The 20,182-nt window shown below is 46.7% G+C and overlaps 1 protein-coding gene across 5 annotated transcripts in view; it reads left to right on the forward strand.

Moving 5' to 3' along the window:
• LOC116948117 (cell adhesion molecule CEACAM5-like) overlaps positions 1-6,571 on the forward strand; it is a 40,248-nt gene extending 33,677 nt beyond the window's left edge. For all 5 annotated transcript variants that reach the window (XM_032964486.2, XM_032964483.2, XM_032964479.2 and 2 more), the window contains one exon: positions 372-6,571. In XM_032964486.2, coding sequence (XP_032820377.1) covers positions 372-444 — 73 coding nt within the window. In that variant the 3' untranslated portion in view covers positions 445-6,571. The remainder of the gene's footprint in view (positions 1-371) is intronic.
• Positions 6,572-20,182: the final 13,611 nt, after the last annotated feature.

The raw sequence follows: 20,182 nt of genomic DNA on the forward strand, positions 1-20,182 counted from the left end.
GTTCCGGAGATGCTCGTGAATAGCCCTAGATAACATGTTTATAAAAAAAAAAAATTACCTTAAATAAATGCGTAAATAAGCAATGAAATACGCAGAAATGATCTCATCACTTTATCTCATCACTTTCTCGCATCACATTCTCTCTCATCGCTTTCTCTCTCTCTCTCTCTCGAGATGCACTCGTGTAAAGTTCCAGATGTGATTCGCGGTTTATCAAGTTCGTAAATAACGAAGGAACGCTGTAAAGTGAAAGCGGCACGACAGTGGCTGTTGCTGCACTCAACCTCTGCCACCCAATCACGGTGGCCTCGCGTTCCTGCGTTGTCCGCGATAAGTGTCCAACGTCTCCTGTGTATGTATTTCGTTCTCAGTTACGACCTGTGGAAGAGCATCAAGGGCCCTAAACCTCCGCCAAGCTCAAAAACGGCAACCACCAGCGTCTGAGTTGAGCAGTCTTGTCGTCAAAAGTTTGCGCGTGTGTGGTCTGAAGGAGTCGCTGGCCCGTGAGGCTGTGCGCAAGCGATGAGTTTTGAATGTAAATATCTCATGGTTTCGGAAGGCAATTTCAGATCGTTTTTGGATCTTCCGATCGTCCACATTTTTGTTGTGTACTAATTTCAAAACGTCTTCGTGCTAACAATAGTGACGTCACCCAATTCCACGTGACATCGCATTTGGCGAAGAAAGCATGGAGGCGACGCAATGATTTTCGATCAGTCCGAAAGACGTGACATTTTTTGGACTCTCCGAAAAAATTAATTTCTTTGGTTCGATTTTCGCATTATTCAGATTCAATCCGAAAATCTGGAACGCACCCCTACTGTGTGCAGTCACGCGATCACTGCGAGTTATAACACTGCAGAATATTTGATTTGGGGGGGGGGGAGGAACAAAACACGCACCTGAAATCCACCCTTGTGGATCTGATATTTGTTTTTAAATCCTCGATGACAATATTGTAAAATGCAAATGCGCTTGAGTGCAATCGTCATTTCCGTTTACACCTATAAATCCGTGAACACGTCTGGCCAGCGTGGAAGAGTAGGCCAAAACACCGTCTGGGAGGGGCTCTCTAGAGCTCCCTCGAGTGGAGGCTCTTGCACGAGCAGTGGTGTGAGGCAACAATTGCAGCGCTGCACCTTTACCTATACTCACCTCCTGAGATCCACTTTTCAATGTTCTGCTCTCCCATTCTACCATCCAGAAACTACAGTCATTATTTGATCTTTTAGTCAAAGGCCTGACTGTAAGGATTTCCCAAGAAGCACTTATTTTCTATGGGACATATAGATACATGGTACATTATAGAGGTATCCTCCCAATCTCTAACTGGTCATTAGCTTTTGCAAATCTGATAGTACATGAATAAATGGATAATTGGTCAACAGAGAATGTATTACTGTTATTCTCTCCGGATATAAAGCACTTTTTGAGTGTATATTAAAGCAAACGTTATAGATGCATCTGATCATCCATGAGGTGTGTGTACCCAGATTTGTATAACTTGGGGTGCCGTCTCACTGTGCAGTGCCTTTTATAATCCGGAGAGCACGGCAAAACATCGGCTACGTAAACAAAACGAACGCGTAGAAAACAAGAGTATAATTCATGTGCTTGTGGAACTGTGCACAAACCATCGTGGTAAAAAAAAACTGAATTTCTTTTGTTATTTCCTGACCATGTCAATGTGCTTGGTGAGACGCAGCAAGAACACGGCATGATGATCGCAGATGGACGTCGTCCCGTTCACGGTGGTGACATTTTGCATTGCCTCTGAAAACTTTCAGACTGAGTATATTTTTTTTAAATACTGTAGGAGGTCAGATTTAAAATGAAGCTCCCTTCGTCAAAATGTGAGGCTCGTAATTGTCGCTTGGGTATGCGGGAAAATTGTTCAACTCGTTGATGTCGGGAACAAACTGGGCATACCGAGGATTCATTAGTAGCGGCTGATAGTAAAAAATGCATTTAAAGTAGTTTTCTTTAAAAAAATAACAGCAGTTAATTTCGTTTGTTTCACATACAAATAATTTGCCTCCGACCACACACGGTCTGTTCGTTCCTTTATAATGACATAATTTTAGACAGTTTAATTTTTTTAGCCAAGTGCGATATGAATCGATGTTAAATGGAATTTCTGTCGTAAATGATGCATCTTAAATTGAGGTAAATATTTAAAAGAAAAACTACAAATTTAAGTATGCCTTGCAATGTTCTACCTACCGACAGTAATTATTGCAATTCACATATTAAGATAACGATTTTTTAAAAAATATTATCCTTTTAAAGTTGAATCTGAAAACCATCCTTTCAGAGCGTTCAGTGTTTATTTAATCTCGTTTTTTTTTCTCTTACATGAACTTAGGAGTAAAATCTGAGAAAAAGCCTCGAGCACTAATGCAATGGTAATCACATTTACAGTGGCTCCCTTATCAGTTGTTGTTTTTAGAAAGCACATTCACCCAATACTTACAGCAGCAGATTAGCTTGCATCGCGTGATAACATACAACACGCGTGATAACATACAACACGCGTGATAACATACAACAACGCGTAATAACATACATTGCGTAATAACATACAACACGCGTAATAACATTCCATTTGAACAAAAGATAATCCACATTGGATCCTAACATCCCAGAGAATTTCTACCCTATGTGTGTACTTGTGTTGAACGTCTTTCGCACCGCACTTAGCCAACCGTGCTAATCGGAGGTGCGGGGGAAGAACAATAAACTAAACGCAAAAAAAGCAGTTCGCAAAAAAAACGAGTTTTCAATCGACTGTATATTTTTTAAGTGCAAAGCTCCAGTGGCTTCCTAATAGCGGAAGGAAGAGCGTTCCAGACGGCCGCAGAAGCGCGTCTGAAAGCGCGCGATGCAGCGACCGTCTTTTGTTCGATGGTTAGCCAAAAGGCCGCTGTGAGGATGGACCGAAGTTTTGAGAGAAAAATGAATGTGAAAATGCGAATATTTTCTCACGTTCTACCAACAACTTTGTCCCCAGCGTGTTGGTCCAATCTTAGAACGTGCAATTTTATGGCGAAGAAAAACATCTGGCTCCGAAATGTCCTCCAGTGTGTCTGGAACCTTGTGATACAGCCATCACATTCGTTGATTTTTACTTTAGTCCACGTTACATTGTAAAAATAACACCACATAATTATACAGTGATAAGAAGCTATATTAAAGTGGTACTAACATACACTTTGATTCATATATATTTCCGTTAAAATATAATCAAAAGCAGAATGTGAGGATAAAACAGTACGTCTAATAAATTCATATGGTTTAGCCGAAGTTGTGATCGTCCCACTCTTACGGGAAATTGGCAATTGTGAAATTATTTCATATTGACTTCACTTGCAAGTCTTTTTCCCCAATTGCCAAACTCAGATCTCATTTTTTGTTGTTGCAACGAAAGAGCAGTTCGATTTTTTTTATTTCCTCTATGGACACGTAATGGGGTGCATGAGGGCAATCACGTCCTGTAGCGAGACGTGTGCAACTACATTGACCTTGCAGCCAATAAAACTTGCGGTGACGCCGGCACGCGTTGTGACTTCTAAGAGCCTTTATTCAGACACGGCACTCACGATGCCCAGGGCTTGTTCTTGCGAGCCTGAGCTCCATCTCCACTCGAATGTCCCCTCTCCTTGTGCTCGTTTCCTTTTATACCTAACCAAGGCCCCTCTCTGGAAGCTTCGATCACCCCACTCCATTCGGCCAATCCTGACCCTTCTCCACCAACGGCTCTCAAATGTCCTACTACAATCCACCCCTTGTACTTCCCGCCTCTTTAACTTTCAAATCTTTCCTCCAATCCCTTCCAATCTTCGCCTCCACCACCAATCACCGTGGAGGCCTCTCTGCACCAGTGGGAGAACTTGGCCTACGTCCCGATTGTCTGTCTGACAGTACACTTGTGTCAGCTAATCGGTCTGTTATCTCGGTCGTTACAAATCCTGTATCATAGAGATGTTGAAGCCCCGTACGCAGGGATTATTGTCATATGCTACGAAGTTATCAAAAGATCACGCTATCTTGTGTGAGAATATGTATGGGGTTTTGACTGTAAATCTACTGCATACGAGAGACAAAATGCGTAGGACATTTGAGAGTTATAGAAAGTAATATTTAATTGCAATAACACCGATATACTGCACGCGATGAAGGCATTTGCAAGAACAGGTCTATTGTCATGAAAAGCGCTACAGGGTTGCAGGGGTGATCTCGATTGGTGGAAATTCCACTGCCCCATGACAGGCACCAGTCTAGCTACAGTATATGACAACCACTCTTGACTTCCCACAAGGTTGTCTGATTGTTGTTGTTGCCGATTAACAAATCAACCCAGAACGTACCCAATCGTGTCATGCCTCAGAGGCTAAGTAGAGTTCAGTTTCGCGTAATACGACTGTACTTGGATTGGAGACTTGCCTTCGTGTTTACCAGGTTTTGGCTGCCAGGTTTCCAGGGATTGCTGTTAGTGAAGTCTGTTCGATAACGCCGCGTGTTTTCATAACGCGAACGGGACATAACGCGATGAATGCTTTAGGGAACACACTTTATATAACGCGTTTGCGTTATATAAACTGAACGAATAAGCGGTCGTACGGCTGTCTCGGCATAGCGTCATTCAAGGCGGGATGCTGCTGGATGCTTCTAGACGTCACCCACGCGCGTCAGTCTTTGTTCAGCCTGCTTGCACATCTCACTGTGCTTTAGCCTATATAATATACCGCGTCATAGGACAACAGACTGTGCTGCACATAAAATAATTATATCCCTGGAAGGCTTTGAGTTGTTACCACTTATATGCACGGGGTCTTTGCCAGGCACTCCGGATTTTCTCCACAGGCCGGACGTCCATTGGTGGAACCGGCCAAACATCCATGTAGGGGACTCTTGAGAGTGATTTTGGGTTGTGCTACATGTTGCTCGACATGATGTCTTGCCATTTCGTTCCACGTTGCTGGGAGATTACTTTAGGAAATGAGGGCCTCTATGAAAAAGGCTTTCCCAGGCGAGTTAGATCACTATTGTTGCCTACATTGTGCAGATGACAGGCGTAGTTGTCCCGCTCTTCCTTAAGTGCTATTCTCGACCCAATATTGTGCAACAAATGGGTCTTCGATAGCGAGTATTTCCCCCAAAGTTACCGCACATTACAGAGCAAGTGATTTCGCATGCAAACACATATTTGTGTTGTTTTCAATTGAACGCTTTCGACATTTTAGTTGTATTTTGATCATGTACTGTACATGTACAGGCCTTTACCAATCCACTGATGAATGAGGGTCTCCTCTCCGTGTCGTGCGTTTGGGAACGAGGTTGGGGGCAGTTATTTGACCATACTTCACCACGCTGCTTTTCTGCACTGATCTCTGATGCCCACAATGTAAGGTGTGGTTCAGTATATTTAATATATAAAAAATAAACAATTAAGACATTTCTTTTGGTGCACTGAAATGGCCAATTTCTGTGAATGAAATTGTAGACTGTTATCGTGAAAATCGTCATATCGTGGCCTTTATTATCATCGTGAAAAGAAATGCATGTTGCGTCGCCCCTAGTTTGGATAACCATGCAACGGCAAACGGGCTGACATTGCCCTCTCCACGTAGACTAGGGGTGGGGAACGTCCGGCCCACAGGCCGTATAGGCCCCACGAAATCATTTGGTGTGGCCCTGCCAAGGCAACCGCAGGCGGGACTCGAAATTCAATAAATCTAGGAGCAAACCTGGAAAAGCAGTTGCGAGTAGCAACATCATCAATACCAGCTAACATCATCGCCACGCCTCACCCAAAGAGAAGGCAGTTCCAGCCATCACATTAGGGGTGAGTTCATAAAATATTTGACCAAATATAACGGGCTAATTTTTAAGTTGATACTTTTGTATGGCCCGCAAATGATGTTATAAATATCCAAATGGCCCCTTGGCAGAAAAAAGGTTCCCCACCCCTGACGTAGACCAAGGTTCTCCACATGTGGTGGCCAGGGCATGATGCTCACCTTTCTTGTGAGCTCTCCAAACTCGTGAGCTCTTCAACCAGCTTTTACAGTTAGCACAATGCACACCTGCACAAGACTTGAATGGTAAATTCGCTAAAATTTTAGCCCGCTGCAGTGTTGTTATTGCTATCAAGCAGCGTTAATGTCAACGGTGATAGCGAGAACATGTTTGAGTCGTGGCTTAATGCACGGTTTTCAGCGAGGTTTCCGGATTATAATCTATTATCGGTAAGGAATTATATTTTGCCGAGTGCAGTGTGGTTTCACTTGCCATTGAATTATTCCATGTGGTTAACGGTGTCAGTAACTTGATCACTTGTATGTATATATGTTGAACTTCTTTCGCACCATACGTCGTCAAGTGTGGCAATCGGAGGTGCGGGGAAATATATATTTTTTGTAAAGCAATCCATTTTATATTGTAAGTTGTATCGTCCGCTAAGTTTTTTTATATATACATATATAAATATGTTATGTCTTAAGCAGTGCTTGTATTTAAACAAAACGTACAGTGTGTGACATTTATCAAAAAATTAAAAAAATCGAACAAACTTTAAGTGAAAATTTTGTTTTGTTTTCCAATCATACTGCTTTTATTTCAGTGCAAAACTGCTCGTAATTATAATAGTTTTCTACTCAACGTTACAACTAGATCAAAATAATGAATCCGATCTTGAAAAATAAGCATGATTTGAGTCTGGATATTGGATAGATGAGTGACTACCGGTGGTGGCATAAGGCTTAAGCAAACGATTAAGGCCCCAAATAGCTCAAGCAGCCTCGTACTCAAGAAAACAGAGGTGAACCAAATACGGTGTCAGGTTAAATTCAAATCCTATTGTAAAAAAGCTGATTTAGCATAAAGTAAGTTAAACTCTCTCGTTCTTACCTTGTCAATGTATCTCTTCTCTCACGTTTAACTGGACATCTGTGAAAAAGAGCTTTATAGCTCATCGGATTCCTCCTGTTTATATAAAAATATATATTCTTATTCTGAACTACATCTATTTCTTGCCTACACTTCCTTCATTTCATTAAATTTCTGTCTCTTCCGTGTCTCCTCATCTCATAAGAGCTGTGTCGTTTGTCTACATTTCTCTCAACTTCCTGCATATCTAGCTCTCATCTCAATCTCTTCTATCGTCTCACGAAGAGCTTACACATGGAATAGGGGCTAACCCAAAAGTATATTCTTTGCTTCTACCTAGGGCCCCCAATAGGCCAGCACCACCACTGGTGGCCACCGTGCATGACATAAGTGTTAAACGGCTTCTGCGGGACTACCTTGTCAGCAGAAGATAATGCGTTAAAATCAATCGTTTCACTGCACTATGCTCCAACATCTTTGCTCCGTGCCTTCACCAACCACTTGACTGGCATGGTAAAGTCAAGGTCAGAGGAGTCCCGTGAGCGCCACGGCGTGGGGGAGACCTCCTCATCCAGAGAGTCGATTGGAGCACATATACGTAAGGCTAATATGTTTTTTTTATCGCGAACAAAACCATGTGTAGTAATCGCATTTAAACCTTTATATATATAATCATCTAAGAGTCCACTGCAACCAGGGGTGCTGTTCGTGTGCATTATTTTGCCGCTCAATGATATCTCTTTTCCACTGCACAACTGAGCTATTCTGGGCCCGTGCCGAGCCAGCCCGGTGTGGCTCCAGGGGGAGCCAGGCTGTGTTTTTGTTCGTCACTGGAGAAACAAAGAGTCATGCCGCAGACACACCACTGAATGAATGAAGTCGAAATTAGTCCAGGGGACGTGGAGATGCCAGGGCAGCACCAATAACGACAAGCCCCAAGAGCAGCCAAAGGGCAGCCAGAGCAGCACCACGTGAATCCCAGGGACTGCCGGGCAGCCGAAAGTGGGATATTACGCAGACGGCTGGGGCAGCACCAACAACAACTACTGACATCCTGCCCCGGTGGCAAAAAACTGTAGTGAAGGAATGGGTGTGGTGATATATCCGCTGCGATTTGCTGTTATGTGAATAACTCACTGTGTGGCTGGGAAATGGTCACCAATTTCTCGGCAGACATCAGATGGGCACACATATGGAAACCACGATGTACAATCGACGGTAGAATTCCGGCTAACATCTCAAAACGGCTTGCTGAAAAGAAGGCTAATGTGGGCTTGTTTTCAGCAAGCCGTGGATGACTCCATTCACAGTGGGAGGCCAGAAATGGCATGTTGTTATAGATGACCAGACAATGGTCAATGACCATATCAGCGTCATGGTAGGTCTAGGTGTCATGGTAGGTCTAGGTGTCGTGGTAGGTCTAGGTGTCATGGTAGGTCTAGGTGTCATGGTAGGTCTAGGCGTCATGGTAGGTCTAGGTGTCATGGTAGGTCTAGGTGTCATGGTAGGTCTAGGTGTCATGGTAGGTCTAGGTGTCATGGTAGGTCTAGGTGTCATGGTAGGTCTAGGTGTCATGGTAGGTCTAGATGTCATGGTAGGTCTAGGTGTCATGGTAGGTCTAGGTGTCATGGTAGGTCTAGGTGTCATGGTAGATCTAGGTGTCATGGTAGGTCTAGGTGTCATGGTAGGTCTAGATGCCATGGTAGGTCTAGGTGTCATGGTAGGTCTAGATGTCATGGTAGGTTTAGGTGTAATGGTAGGTCTACGTGTCATGGTAGGTCTAGGTGTCACAGTAGGTCTAGGTGTCATGGTAGGTCTAGGTGTCATGGTAGGTCTAGGTGTCACGGTAGGTCTAGGTGTCACGGTAGGTTTAGGTGTCATGGTAGGTCTAGGTGTCGTGGTAGGTCAAGGTATCATGGTAAGTCTAGATGTCACGTTAGGTCTAGGTGTCACGGTAGGTCTAGGTGTCATGGTAGGTCTAGGTGTCACGATAGGTCTAGGTCTCATGGTAGGCCTAGGTGTCATGGTTGGTCTAGGTGTCACGGTAGGTCTTGGTGTCATGGTAGGTCTAGGTGTCGTGGTAGGTCTAGGTGTCATGGTAGGTCTAGGTGTCACGGTAGGTCTAGGTGTCATGGTAGGTATAGGTGTCACGGTAGGTCTAGGTGTCACGGTAGGTCGAGGTGTCATGGTAGGTCTAGGTGTGGTAGTAGGTCTAGGTGTCATGGTAGGTCTAGGTGTCGTTGTTGTTCTAGGTGTCATGGTAGGTCTAGGTGTCGTGGTAGGTCTAGGTAGGTCTCGGTGTCATGGTAGGTATAGGTGTCATGGTAGGTCTAGGTGTCATGGTAGGTCTAGGTGTCGTGGTAGGTCTAGGTGTCATGGTAGGTCTAGGTAGGTCTCGGTGTCATGGTAGGTATAGGTGTCACGGTGGGTCTATGTGTCACGGTAGGTCTAGGTTCACAGTAGGTCTAGGTGTCATGGTAGGTCTAGGTGGCATGGTAGGTCTAGGTGTCACGGTAGTTCTAAGTGTCATGGTAGGTCTAGGTGTCATGGTAGGTCTAGGTGTCATGGTAGGTCTAGGTGTCATGGTAGATCTAGGTGTCATGGTAGGTCTAGGTGTCATGGTAGGTCTAGGTGTCATGGTAGGTCTAGGTGTCATGGTAGGTCTAGGTGTCATGGTAGGTCTAGGTGTCATGGTAGGTCTAGATGTCATGGTAGGTCTAGGTGTCATGGTAGGTCTAGGTGTCATGGTAGGTCTAGGTGTCATGGTAGATCTAGGTGTCATGGTAGGTCTAGGTGTCATGGTAGGTCTAGATGCCATGGTAGGTCTAGGTGTCATGGTAGGTCAAGGTATCATGGTAGGTCTAGGTGTCATGGTAGGTCTAGGTGTCATGGTAGGTCTAGATGTCATGGTAGGTCTAGGTGTCATGGTAGGTCTAGATGTCATGGTAGGTCTAGGTGTCATGGTAGGTCTAGGTGTCACGGTAGGTCTAGGTGTCATGGTAGGTCTAGGTGTCGTGGTAGGTCAAGGTATCATGGTAGGTCTAGGTGTCATGGTAGGTCTAGGTGTCACGGTAGGTCTAGGTGTCATGGTAGGTCTAGGTGTCACGGTAGGTCTAGGTCTCATGGTAGGCCTAGGTGTCATGGTAGGTCTAGGTGTCATGGTAGGTCTCGGTGTCATGGTAGGTCTAGGTGTCACGGTAGGTCTAGGTGTCATGGTAGGTCTAGGTGTCACGGTAGGTCTACGTGTCATGGTAGGTCTAGGTGTCACAGTAGGTCTAGGTGTCATGGTAGGTCTAGGTGTCATGGTAGGTCTAGGTGTCACGGTAGGTCTAGGTGTCACGGTAGGTCTAGGTGTCATGGTAGGTCTAGGTGTCGTGGTAGGTCAAGGTATCATGGTAGGTCTAGATGTCACATTAGGTCTAGGTGTCACGGTAGGTCTAGGTCTCATGGTAGGTCTAGGTGTCATGGTAGGTCTAGGTGTCGTGGTAGTTCTAGGTGTCATGGTAGGTCTAGGTGTCACGGTAGGCCTAGGTGTCATGGTAGGTCTAGGTGTCGTGGTAGGTCAAGGTATCATGGTAGGTCTACGTGTCATGGTAGATCTAGGTGTCACGGTAGGTCTAGGTGTCATGGTAGGTCTAGGTGTCACGGTAGGTCTAGGTCTCATGGTAGGCCTAGGTGTCACGGTAGGTCTAGGTGTCATGGTAGGTCTAGGTGTCATGGTAGGTCTAGGTGTCACGGTAGGTCTAGGTGGCATGGTAGGTCTAGGTGTCATGGTAGGTCTACGTGTTATGGTAGGTCTAGGTGTCACAGTAGGTCTAGGTGTCATGGTAGGTCTAGGTGTCATGGTAGGTCTAGGTGTCACGGTAGTTCTAGGTGTCACGGTAGGTTTAGGTGTCGTGGTAGGTCAAGGTATCATGGTAAGTCTAGATGTCACGTTAGGTCTAGGTGTCACGGTAGGTCTAGGTGTCATGGTAGGTCTAGGTGTCACGATAGGTCTAGGTCTCATGGTAGGCCTAGGTGTCATGGTTGGTCTAGGTGTCACGGTAGGTCTAGGTGTCATGGTAGGTCTAGGTGTCATGATTGGTCTAGGTGTCATGGTAGGTCTAGGTGTCATGGTAGGTCTAGATGTCATGGTAGGTCTAGGTGTCATGGTAGGTCTAGGTGTCATGGTAGGTCTAGGTGTCATGGTAGATCTAGGTGTCATGGTAGGTCTAGGTGTCATGGTAGGTCTAGATGTCATGGTAGGTCTAGGTGTCATGGTAGGTCTAGGTATCATGGTAGGTCTAGGTGTCATGGTAGGTCTAGGTGTCATGGTAGGTCTAGATGTCATGGTAGGTCTAGGTGTCATGGTAAGTCTAGGTGTCATGGTAGGTCTAGGTGTCGTGGTAGGTCTAGGTGTCACGGTAGGTCTACATGTCATGGTAGGTCTAGGTGTCATGGTACGTCTAGGTGTCATGGTAGGTCTAGGTGTCATGGTAGGTCTAGATGTCATGGTAGGTCTAGGTGTCATGGTAGGTCTAGGTATCATGGTAGGTCTAGGTGTCATGGTAGGTCTAGGTGTCATGGTAGGTCTAGATGTCATGGTAGGTCTAGGTGTCACGGTAGGTCTAGGTCTCATGGTAGGCCTAGGTGTCACGGTAGGTCTAGGTCTCATGGTAGGCCTAGGTGTCACGGTAGGTCTAGGTGTCATGGTAGGTCTACGTGTCATGATAGGTCTAGGTGTCACGGTAGGTCTAGGTGGCATGGTAGGTCTAGGTGTCATGGTAGGTCTACGTGTCATGGTAGGTCTAGGTGTCACAGTAGGTCTAGGTGTCATGGTAGGTCTAGGTGTCATGGTAGGTCTAGGTGTCACGATAGGTCTAGGTCTCATGGTAGGCCTAGGTGTCATGGTTGGTCTAGGTGTCACGGTAGGTCTTGGTGTCATGGTAGATCTAGGTGTCGTGGTAGGTCTAGGTGTCATGGTAGGTCTAGGTGTCACGGTAGGTCTAGGTGTCATGGTAGGTATAGGTGTCACGGTAGGTCTAGGTGTCACGGTAGGTCGAGGTGTCATGGTAGGTCTAGGTGTGGTAGTAGGTCTAGGTGTCATGGTAGGTCTAGGTGTCGTTGTTGTTCTAGGTGTCATGGTAGGTCTAGGTGTCGTGGTAGGTCTAGGTAGGTCTCGGTGTCATGGTAGGTATAGGTGTCACGGTAGGTCTAGGTGTCACGGTAGGTCGAGGTGTCATGGTAGGTCTAGGTGTGGTAGTAGGTCTAGGTGTCATGGTAGGTCTAGGTGTCGTTGTTGTTCTAGGTGTCATGGTAGGTCTAGGTGTCGTGGTAGGTCTAGGTAGGTCTCGGTGTCATGGTAGGTATAGGTGTCATGGTAGGTCTAGGTGTCACGGTAGGTCTAGGTGTCATGGTAGGTCTAGGTGTCATGGTAGGTCTAGGTGTCATGGTAGGTCTAGGTGTCGTGGTAGGTCTAGGTGTCATGGTAGGTCTAGGTAGATCTCGGTGTCATGGTAGGTATAGGTGTCACGGTGGGTCTATGTGTCACGGTAGGTCTAGGTTCACAGTAGGTCTAGGTGTCATGGTAGGTCTAGGTGGCATGGTAGGTCTAGGTGTCACGGTAGGTCTAAGTGTCATGGTAGGTCTAGGCGTCACGGTAGGTCTAGGTGTCATGGTAGGTCTAGGTGTCACGGTAGGTCTAGGTGTCATGGTAGGTCTAGGTGTCACAATAGGTCTAGGTGTCATGGTAGGTCTAGGTGTCATGGTAGGTCTAGTGTCATGGTAGGTCTAGGTGTCATGGTAGGTCTAGGTATCATGGTAGGTCTAGGTGTCACGGTAGGTCTACGTGTCATGGAAGGTCTAGGTGTCATGGTAGGTCTAGGTGTCATGGTAGGTCTAGGTGTCATGGTAGGCCTAGGTGTCACGGTAGGTCTAGGTGTCATGGTAGGTCTAGGTGTCACGGTAGGTCTAGGTGTCATGGTAGGTCGAGGTGTCACGGTAGGTCTAGTGTCATGGTAGGTCTAGGTGTCATGGTAGGTCTAGATGTCATGGTAGGTCTAGGTGTCATGGTAGGTCTAGGTGCCACGGTAGGTCTACATGTCATGGTAGGTCTAGGTGTAATGGTAGGTCTAGGTGTAATGGTAGGTCTAGGTGTCATGGTAGGTCTAGGTGTGATGGTAGGTCTAGGTGTCATGGTAGGTCTAGGTGTCGTGGTAGGTCTAGGTGTCATGGTAGGTCCAGTGTCATGGTAGGTCTAGGTGTCACGGTAGGTCTAGGTGTCATGATAGGTCTAGGTGTCATGGTAGGTCTAGGTGTCACGGTAGGTCTAGGTGTCATGGTAGGTCTAGGTGTCATGGTAGGTATAGGTGTGGTAGTAGGTCTAGGTGTCATGGTAGGTCTAGGTGTCGTTGTTGTTCTAGGTGTCATGGTAGATCTAGGTGTCGTGGTAGGTCTAGGTAGGTCTCGGTGTCATGGTAGGTATAGGTGTCACGGTAGGTCTAGGTGTCACGGTAGGTCGAGGTGTCATGGTAGGTCTAGGTGTGGTAGTAGGTCTAGGTGTCATGGTAGGTCTAGGTGTCGTTGTTGTTCTAGGTGTCATGGTAGGTCTAGGTGTCGTGGTAGGTCTAGGTAGGTCTCGGTGTCATGGTAGGTATAGGTGTCATGGTAGGTCTAGGTGTCACGGTAGGTCTAGGTGTCATGGTAGGTCTAGGTGTCATGGTAGGTCTAGGTGTCATGGTAGGTCTAGGTGTCGTGGTAGGTCTAGGTGTCATGGTAGGTCTAGGTAGGTCTCGGTGTCATGGTAGGTATAGGTGTCACGGTGGGTCTATGTGTCACGGTAGGTCTAGGTTCACAGTAGGTCTAGGTGTCATGGTAGGTCTAGGTGGCATGGTAGGTCTAGGTGTCACGGTAGGTCTAAGTGTCATGGTAGGTCTAGGCGTCACGGTAGGTCTAGGTGTCATGGTAGGTCTAGGTGTCACGGTAGGTCTAGGTGTCATGGTAGGTCTAGGTGTCACAATAGGTCTAGGTGTCATGGTAGGTCTAGGTGTCATGGTAGGTCTAGTGCAGGGGTCGGGAACCTTTTTGACTAAGAGAGCCATGAAAGCAAAAAATTTGGAAATTTATTTCAGTGAGAGCCATATAATATATTTTAAAAGTGAATTCGACTAAATGTCAGTATAATAAGCCTCTGAATTTATTCTTTTAAATAATGTTGTTATAACACTCACCATTAATGCGACTTCTGGTGCTGCATGGATTTGCTGATGTCTTTGTAGTCGGGTTGGTACTTGGTGAGGTTAAGCTTCATGCAAGCGTTGAGGCTTTCATCCGTTAAACGTGATCGTAGGTTGGACTTGATGTTTTTAAGATGTGAGAATGACTGCTCACATGCATACGTAGATCCAAACATGGTCAATACAGCAATACTCACACGCTGCAGTGTGTGGTATGTGACAGGAAGCGCGTTCCAAGTTTTGAGAATCAGCTGGTCTTCGGGTTGGAGTTTTTTCATTTCTGTCCACATGTGCTTGCTCGCCAACTCCGCTTTCTGTCGTGTGATTCTTTCCAAATCTTCATTCAGTGACTTGAACTTATTCACCCACATGTCTGAGGCCTTCAGGGCAGCCACTTCTGCTTCAAAATCTCTGACGGAGACACCAGGGATGTAATTCAGGTCGGCTGTGTTCAGTGAACACTCGTTTGGATGGGTGATGAACTTAAAAAGACGAGTGTGCTCACGAAATTCTCCAAAGCGTGCTTTGAAGGACTGTAGGAGACTGGATGTGCAGTCAGCTAGCTGGTGGAGATCAAGGTTTTGAATGGGCTCACTTGCTGTGCATGCATCTTTAAATTGGCTCAGTTTTTCAAAATGTAGTAAACGACCTGTTTCAAGATCCGTGATGAAAAGCTCCAGCTTGTTTTCAAAAGCAAATACAGCTTGTTGAAGGGATAACACTGTATTTCCAATGCCTTGCATTTTCACGTTGAGCTGGTTCAGATGTTCAGTCAGATCTACGAGATAGTAAGACTTGAGGAGCCACTCGGTGTCGGCTAGCTCAGGATGCCCGACGCCTTTCATTTCAAGGAAAGTCCGGATTTCGTTCAGGCAAGCCGCAAAACGGCTAAGCACCTTCCCTCTTGACAACCAACGCACATTGCTGTGCAAAAGCAGACCAGGATAGTTATTTACAACTTCATCCAGCAGTGTTTTAAACTGGCGATCATTTAAGGCTCGGGCAACAATAAAGTTGATCACACGAATGACCAGCGACATCACTTCGCCAAACTGCCTGTCACACATCTGAGCACAAAGTGCCTCCTGGTGTATAATGCAATGGAAACTTAGGATGGGTCTATTTTCATGTTCACGGAGAAGCGCCACAAATCCTTTGTTTTTCCCCACCATACACGGAGCACCATCAGTACACACTGAGAGAAGTTTATCCATAGGTAGACTTTTTTCTTGAGCAAACTCCATGAAAGACTTGAATAAATCCTCACCTCTTGTGGACCCTTTTAATGGCAGAACAGCAAGACTTTCTTCGCGCAGTGTGTCACCAACAGCATATCTTGCAATCACGCTGAACTGCGACAAATGGCTCACGTCTGTTGACTCATCCAAAGCCAGAGAAAAGAACGGCGCTGCATTTATGTCCTTCACTTGCGTTTCCTCCACTTTCTTTGCCATCACGATGGTACGATCATGAACAGTTCTTGCCGACAGAGGCATGTCTTGTATCCGTTTGATTATCTTGTCTTTGTTCGGAAGATCATCAAAAAGTTAATTGGCTACATCCAGCATGAACGTTTTAGCATACTCGCCATCTGTGAATGGTTTTCCGTTCCTCACTATTGCTAAAGAACCAGCAAAGCTAGCCGAATTATAGTCACCTTGCCGGGTCCATACGCGGAGTTGCTGCTGGCTAGCTTGCACCCTGCTCAGAAGCTCTTGGCACGCTTTCTTTCTGCTGTCTCCCGCAGGGTATTTTGATGCAAAGGTAGCGTGGCGCGTGTCGAAGTGCCGCTTTACATTCGACCGTTTCAACGATGTAATTTTGTCATTGCAAATTAGACACACCGCAGAACCCGCTCTCTCCACAAAGGCGAATTCTTCGGTCCATTCGTCCTGAAATGTACGATACTCGTCGTCTTTTTTTCTTTTCGCCATCTTCTTCATCGAAGGGTTAGCTTTGAGCTAATGACCGAGCAGACGCAGTCTCAGACTGATTCAAAAGGGGGCGTTTACCTGTTTTACCCAGCAACGGCAAACGTAGGCCAGTATCATCCAATTAAAATAATGGACAATTGCTCCTGCAGCCCTGAACAGGACATGTGCAGTGAAAAATCGATGGATGGATTAAAACAAGTGAGAATATTTTGTTTTATCTGCGAGCCATATGCAATCATCAAAAGAGCCACATCTGGCTCGCGAGCCATAGGTTCCCGACCCCTGGTCTAGTGTCATGGTAGGTCTAGGTGTCATGGTAGGTCTAGGTATCATGGTAGGTCTAGGTGTCATGGTAGGTCTACGTGTCATGGAAGGTCTAGGTGTCATGGTAGGTCTAGGTGTCATGGTAGGTCTAGGTGTCATGGTAGGCCTAGGTGTCATGGTAGGTCTACGTGTCATGGTAGGTCTAGGTGTCACGGTAGGTCTAGGTGTCATGGTAGGTCTAGGTGTCATGGTAGGCCTAGGTGTCACGGTAGGTCTAGGTGTCATGGTAGGTCTAGGTGTCACGGTAAGTCTAGGTGTCATGGTAGGTCTAGGTGCCACGGTAGGTCTACATGTCATGGTAGGTCTAGGTGTAATGGTAGGTCTAGGTGTAATGGTAGGTCTAGGTGTCATGGTAGGTCTAGGTGTGATGGTAGGTCTAGGTGTCATGGTAGGTCTAGGTGTCGTGGTAGGTCTAGGTGTCATGGTAGGTCCAGTGTCATGGTAGGTCTAGGTGTCACGGTAGGTCTAGGTGTCATGATAGGTCTAGGTGTCATGGTAGGTCTAGGTGTCACGGTAGGTCTAGGTGTCATGGTAGGTCTAGGTGTCATGGAAGGTCTAGGTGTCATGGTAGGTCTAGGTGTCACGGTACGTATAGGTGTCACGGTAGGTCTTGGTGTCACGGTAGGTCTATGTGCCAAGGTAGGTCTAGGTGTCATGGTAGGTCTAGATGTCATGGTAGGTCTAGGTGTCACGGTAGGTCTAGGTGTCATGGTAGGTCTAGGTGTCACGGTAGGTCTAGGTGTCATGGAAGGTCTAGGTGTCATGGTAGGTCTAGGTGTCTTGGTAGATCTAGGTGTCATGGTAGGTCTAGGTGTCATGGTAGGTCAAGGTGTCATGGTAGGTCTAGATGTCATGGTAGGTCTAGTGTCATGGTAGGTCTAGGTGTCATGGTAGTTCTAGGTGTCATTGTAGGTCTAGGTGTCATGGTATATCTAGGTGTCACGGTAGGTCTAGGTATCATGGTAGGTCTAGGTGTCACGGTAGCTCTAGGTGTCATGGAAGGTCTAGGTGTCACGGTAGGTCTAGGTGTCATGGAAGGTCTAGGTGTCACGGTAGGTCTAGGTGTCACTGTAGGTCTAGGTGTCATGGTAGGTCTAGGTGTCATGGTAGATCTAGGTGTCATGGTAGGTCTAGGTGTCATGGTAGGTCTAAGTGTAATGGTGGGTCTAGATGTCATGGTAGGTCTAGTGTCATGGTAGGTCTAGTGTCATGGTAGGTCAAGGTGTCATGGTAGGTCTAGGTGTCATGGTAGGTCTAGGTGTCATGGAAGATCTAGGTGTCATGGTAGGTCTAGGTGTCATGGTAGATCTAGGTGTTATGGTAGGTCTAGGTGTCACAGCAGGTCTAGGTGTCATGGTAGGTCTAGGTGTCATGGTAGGTCTAGGTGTTATGATAGATCAAGGTGTCATGGTAGGTCTAGGTGTCACGGTAGGTCTAGGTGTCATGGTAGGTCTAGGTGTCACGGTAGGTCTAGGTGTCACGGTAGGTCTAGGTGTCATGGAAGGTCTAGGTGTCATGGTAGGTCTAGATGTCACGGTAGGTCTAGGTGTCATGGAAGGTCTAGGTGTCATGGTAGGTCTAGGTGTCATGGTAGATCTAGGTGTCATGGTAGGTCTAGGTTTCATGGTACGTCTCGGTGTCATGGTAGGTCTAGATGTCATGGTAGGTCTAGTGTCATGGTAAGTCTAGTGTCATGGTAGGTCAAGGTGTCGTGGTAGGTCTAGGTGTCATGGTAGGTCTAGGTGTCATGGTAGATCTAGGTGTCATGGTAGGTCTAGGTGTTATGGTAGGTCTAGGTGTCACAGTAGGTCTAGGTGTCATGGTAGGTCTAGGTGTCATGGTAGGTCTAGGTGTTATGGTAGATCAAGGTGTCATGGTAGGTCTAGGTGTCACGGTAGGTCTAGGTGTCACGGTAGGTCTAGGTGTCACGGTAGGTCTAGGTGTCATGGTAGATCAAGGTGTCATGGTAGGTCTAGGTGTCACGGTAGGTCTAGGTGTCATGGAAGGTCTAGGTGTCATGGTAGGTCTTGGTGTCACAGTAGGTCTAGGTGTCACGGTAGGTCTAGGTGTCATGGTAGGTCTAGATGTCATGGTAGGTCTAGGTGTCATGGTAGGTCTAGGTGTCACGGTAGGTCTAGGTGTCACAGTAGGTCTAGCTGTCATGGTAGGTCTAGGTGTTATGGTAGATCTAGGTGTCATGGTAGGTCTAGGTGTCACGGTCGGTCTAGGTGTCATGGAAGGTCTAGGTGTCATAGTAGGTCTAGGTGTCGCAGTAGGTCTAGGTGTCACGGTAGGTCTAGGTTTCATGGTAGGCCTATGTGTCACGGTAGGTCTAGGTGTCATGGTAGGTCTAGATGTCATGGTAGGTCTAGGTGTCACGGTAGGTCAAGGTGTCACAGTAGGTCTAGGTTTCATGGTAGATCTAGGTGTCATGGTAGGTCTAGGTGTCACGGTAGGTCTAGGTGTCATGGAAGGTCTAGGTGTCATGGTAGGTCTAGGTGTCACGGTAGGTCTAGGTGTCACGGTAGGTCTAGGTGTCATGGTAGGTCTAGATGTCATGGTAGGTCTAGGTGTCATGGTAGGTCTAGGTGTCATGGTAGGTCTAGGTGTCACAATAGTTCTAGGTGTCATGGTAGGTCTAGGTGTAATGGTAGATCTAGGTGTCATGGTAGGTCTAGGTGTCACGGTAGGTCTAGGTGTCATGGAAGGTCTAGGTGTCATGGTAGGTCTAGGTGTCACAGTAGGTCTAGGTGTCACGGTAGGTCTAGGTGTCATGGCAGGTCTAGGTGTCACGGTAGGTCTAGGTGTCATGGTAGGTCTAGATGTCATGGTAGGTCTAGGAATCTGTTTTCTGTTCTGCCATAACATGGTGCAGCAAGTGTTTTCATTTTGAGCTGGTGTTGGAACAGCGTGTTGGTGATTATAAGCAGTATGGGATGCACAGAAATCCAGCAGCCTCTTTCTGATGATGTTGAGCTTATCTGGGCTTCAAATCACTAGCAGAGATACAAACACGAAGATCCCTCATGTAGCCTACATAGTGTTGAGTGTGAGGATGTAATGGCACACCAAGTGTGGTGTGAGTGCGTCCACCTAAAAGAAGCCCAGGACGACTTCTGATATCACCCGCCACTGATGTTAGCTATAGTTTGGACTGCAACTCAGGTTGACAAGTTCACCGGTTCACAATGCAGTGTGCTAACCACTACAGCTACACACATAGGTAAGCACTCCCACACATGTAGATACGCACAAATACTGACCAAAACAATGACAATTATCCCCAATATAGCAGACTGTTGGGGCAAGTGCTGTTAGCGAGCATCTATGAAGGCCGGCACGGCACACGAGGTGGTGGGTGACCAACACCGTGCCCGGTCGCCTTTGTCTCTCCAGTTACAATGTTTACACATGGAGGCTGAGTCGATCTAGGGGAGGCCCAGGACCGGTTCAGATAATCGTCACTGGTGTTAACCTTGTGCGGAAATCGAAGGTGGAGCCCTGGGTTCATAGTGAAGTGCGCTAACCGCTGCACTTCCGCTCCCCACAATACTGACCACTCACTCACACAAAAGGAGTGACCTCAGATTATGCAGTTATTTCCCATACATTGAGAACAATGGACATAAAAAAAGGTTTCACAAAAAACTGTGAGCAGAAAAAAGTTGTTTTTCCTTCTCCCCACACTCTACGCCGGACACCCACGCGGTGTGAGCCCGTGACCAGGTACTGCCTCCACACAAACTTGCACTTCTCTTTCCCGGAAACTCCCCCACATCGCCATACATTAACGATCATTCTCCACCACTGCAAGGCCCGCGG

The sequence above is a fragment of the Petromyzon marinus genome, chromosome 32 (genome assembly GCF_048934315.1).
Source record: "Petromyzon marinus isolate PM22_M1 ecotype Great Lakes invasive population chromosome 32, UKy_Petmar_22M1.pri1.0, whole genome shotgun sequence".
Taxonomy (NCBI): Eukaryota; Metazoa; Chordata; class Hyperoartia; order Petromyzontiformes; family Petromyzontidae; genus Petromyzon; species Petromyzon marinus.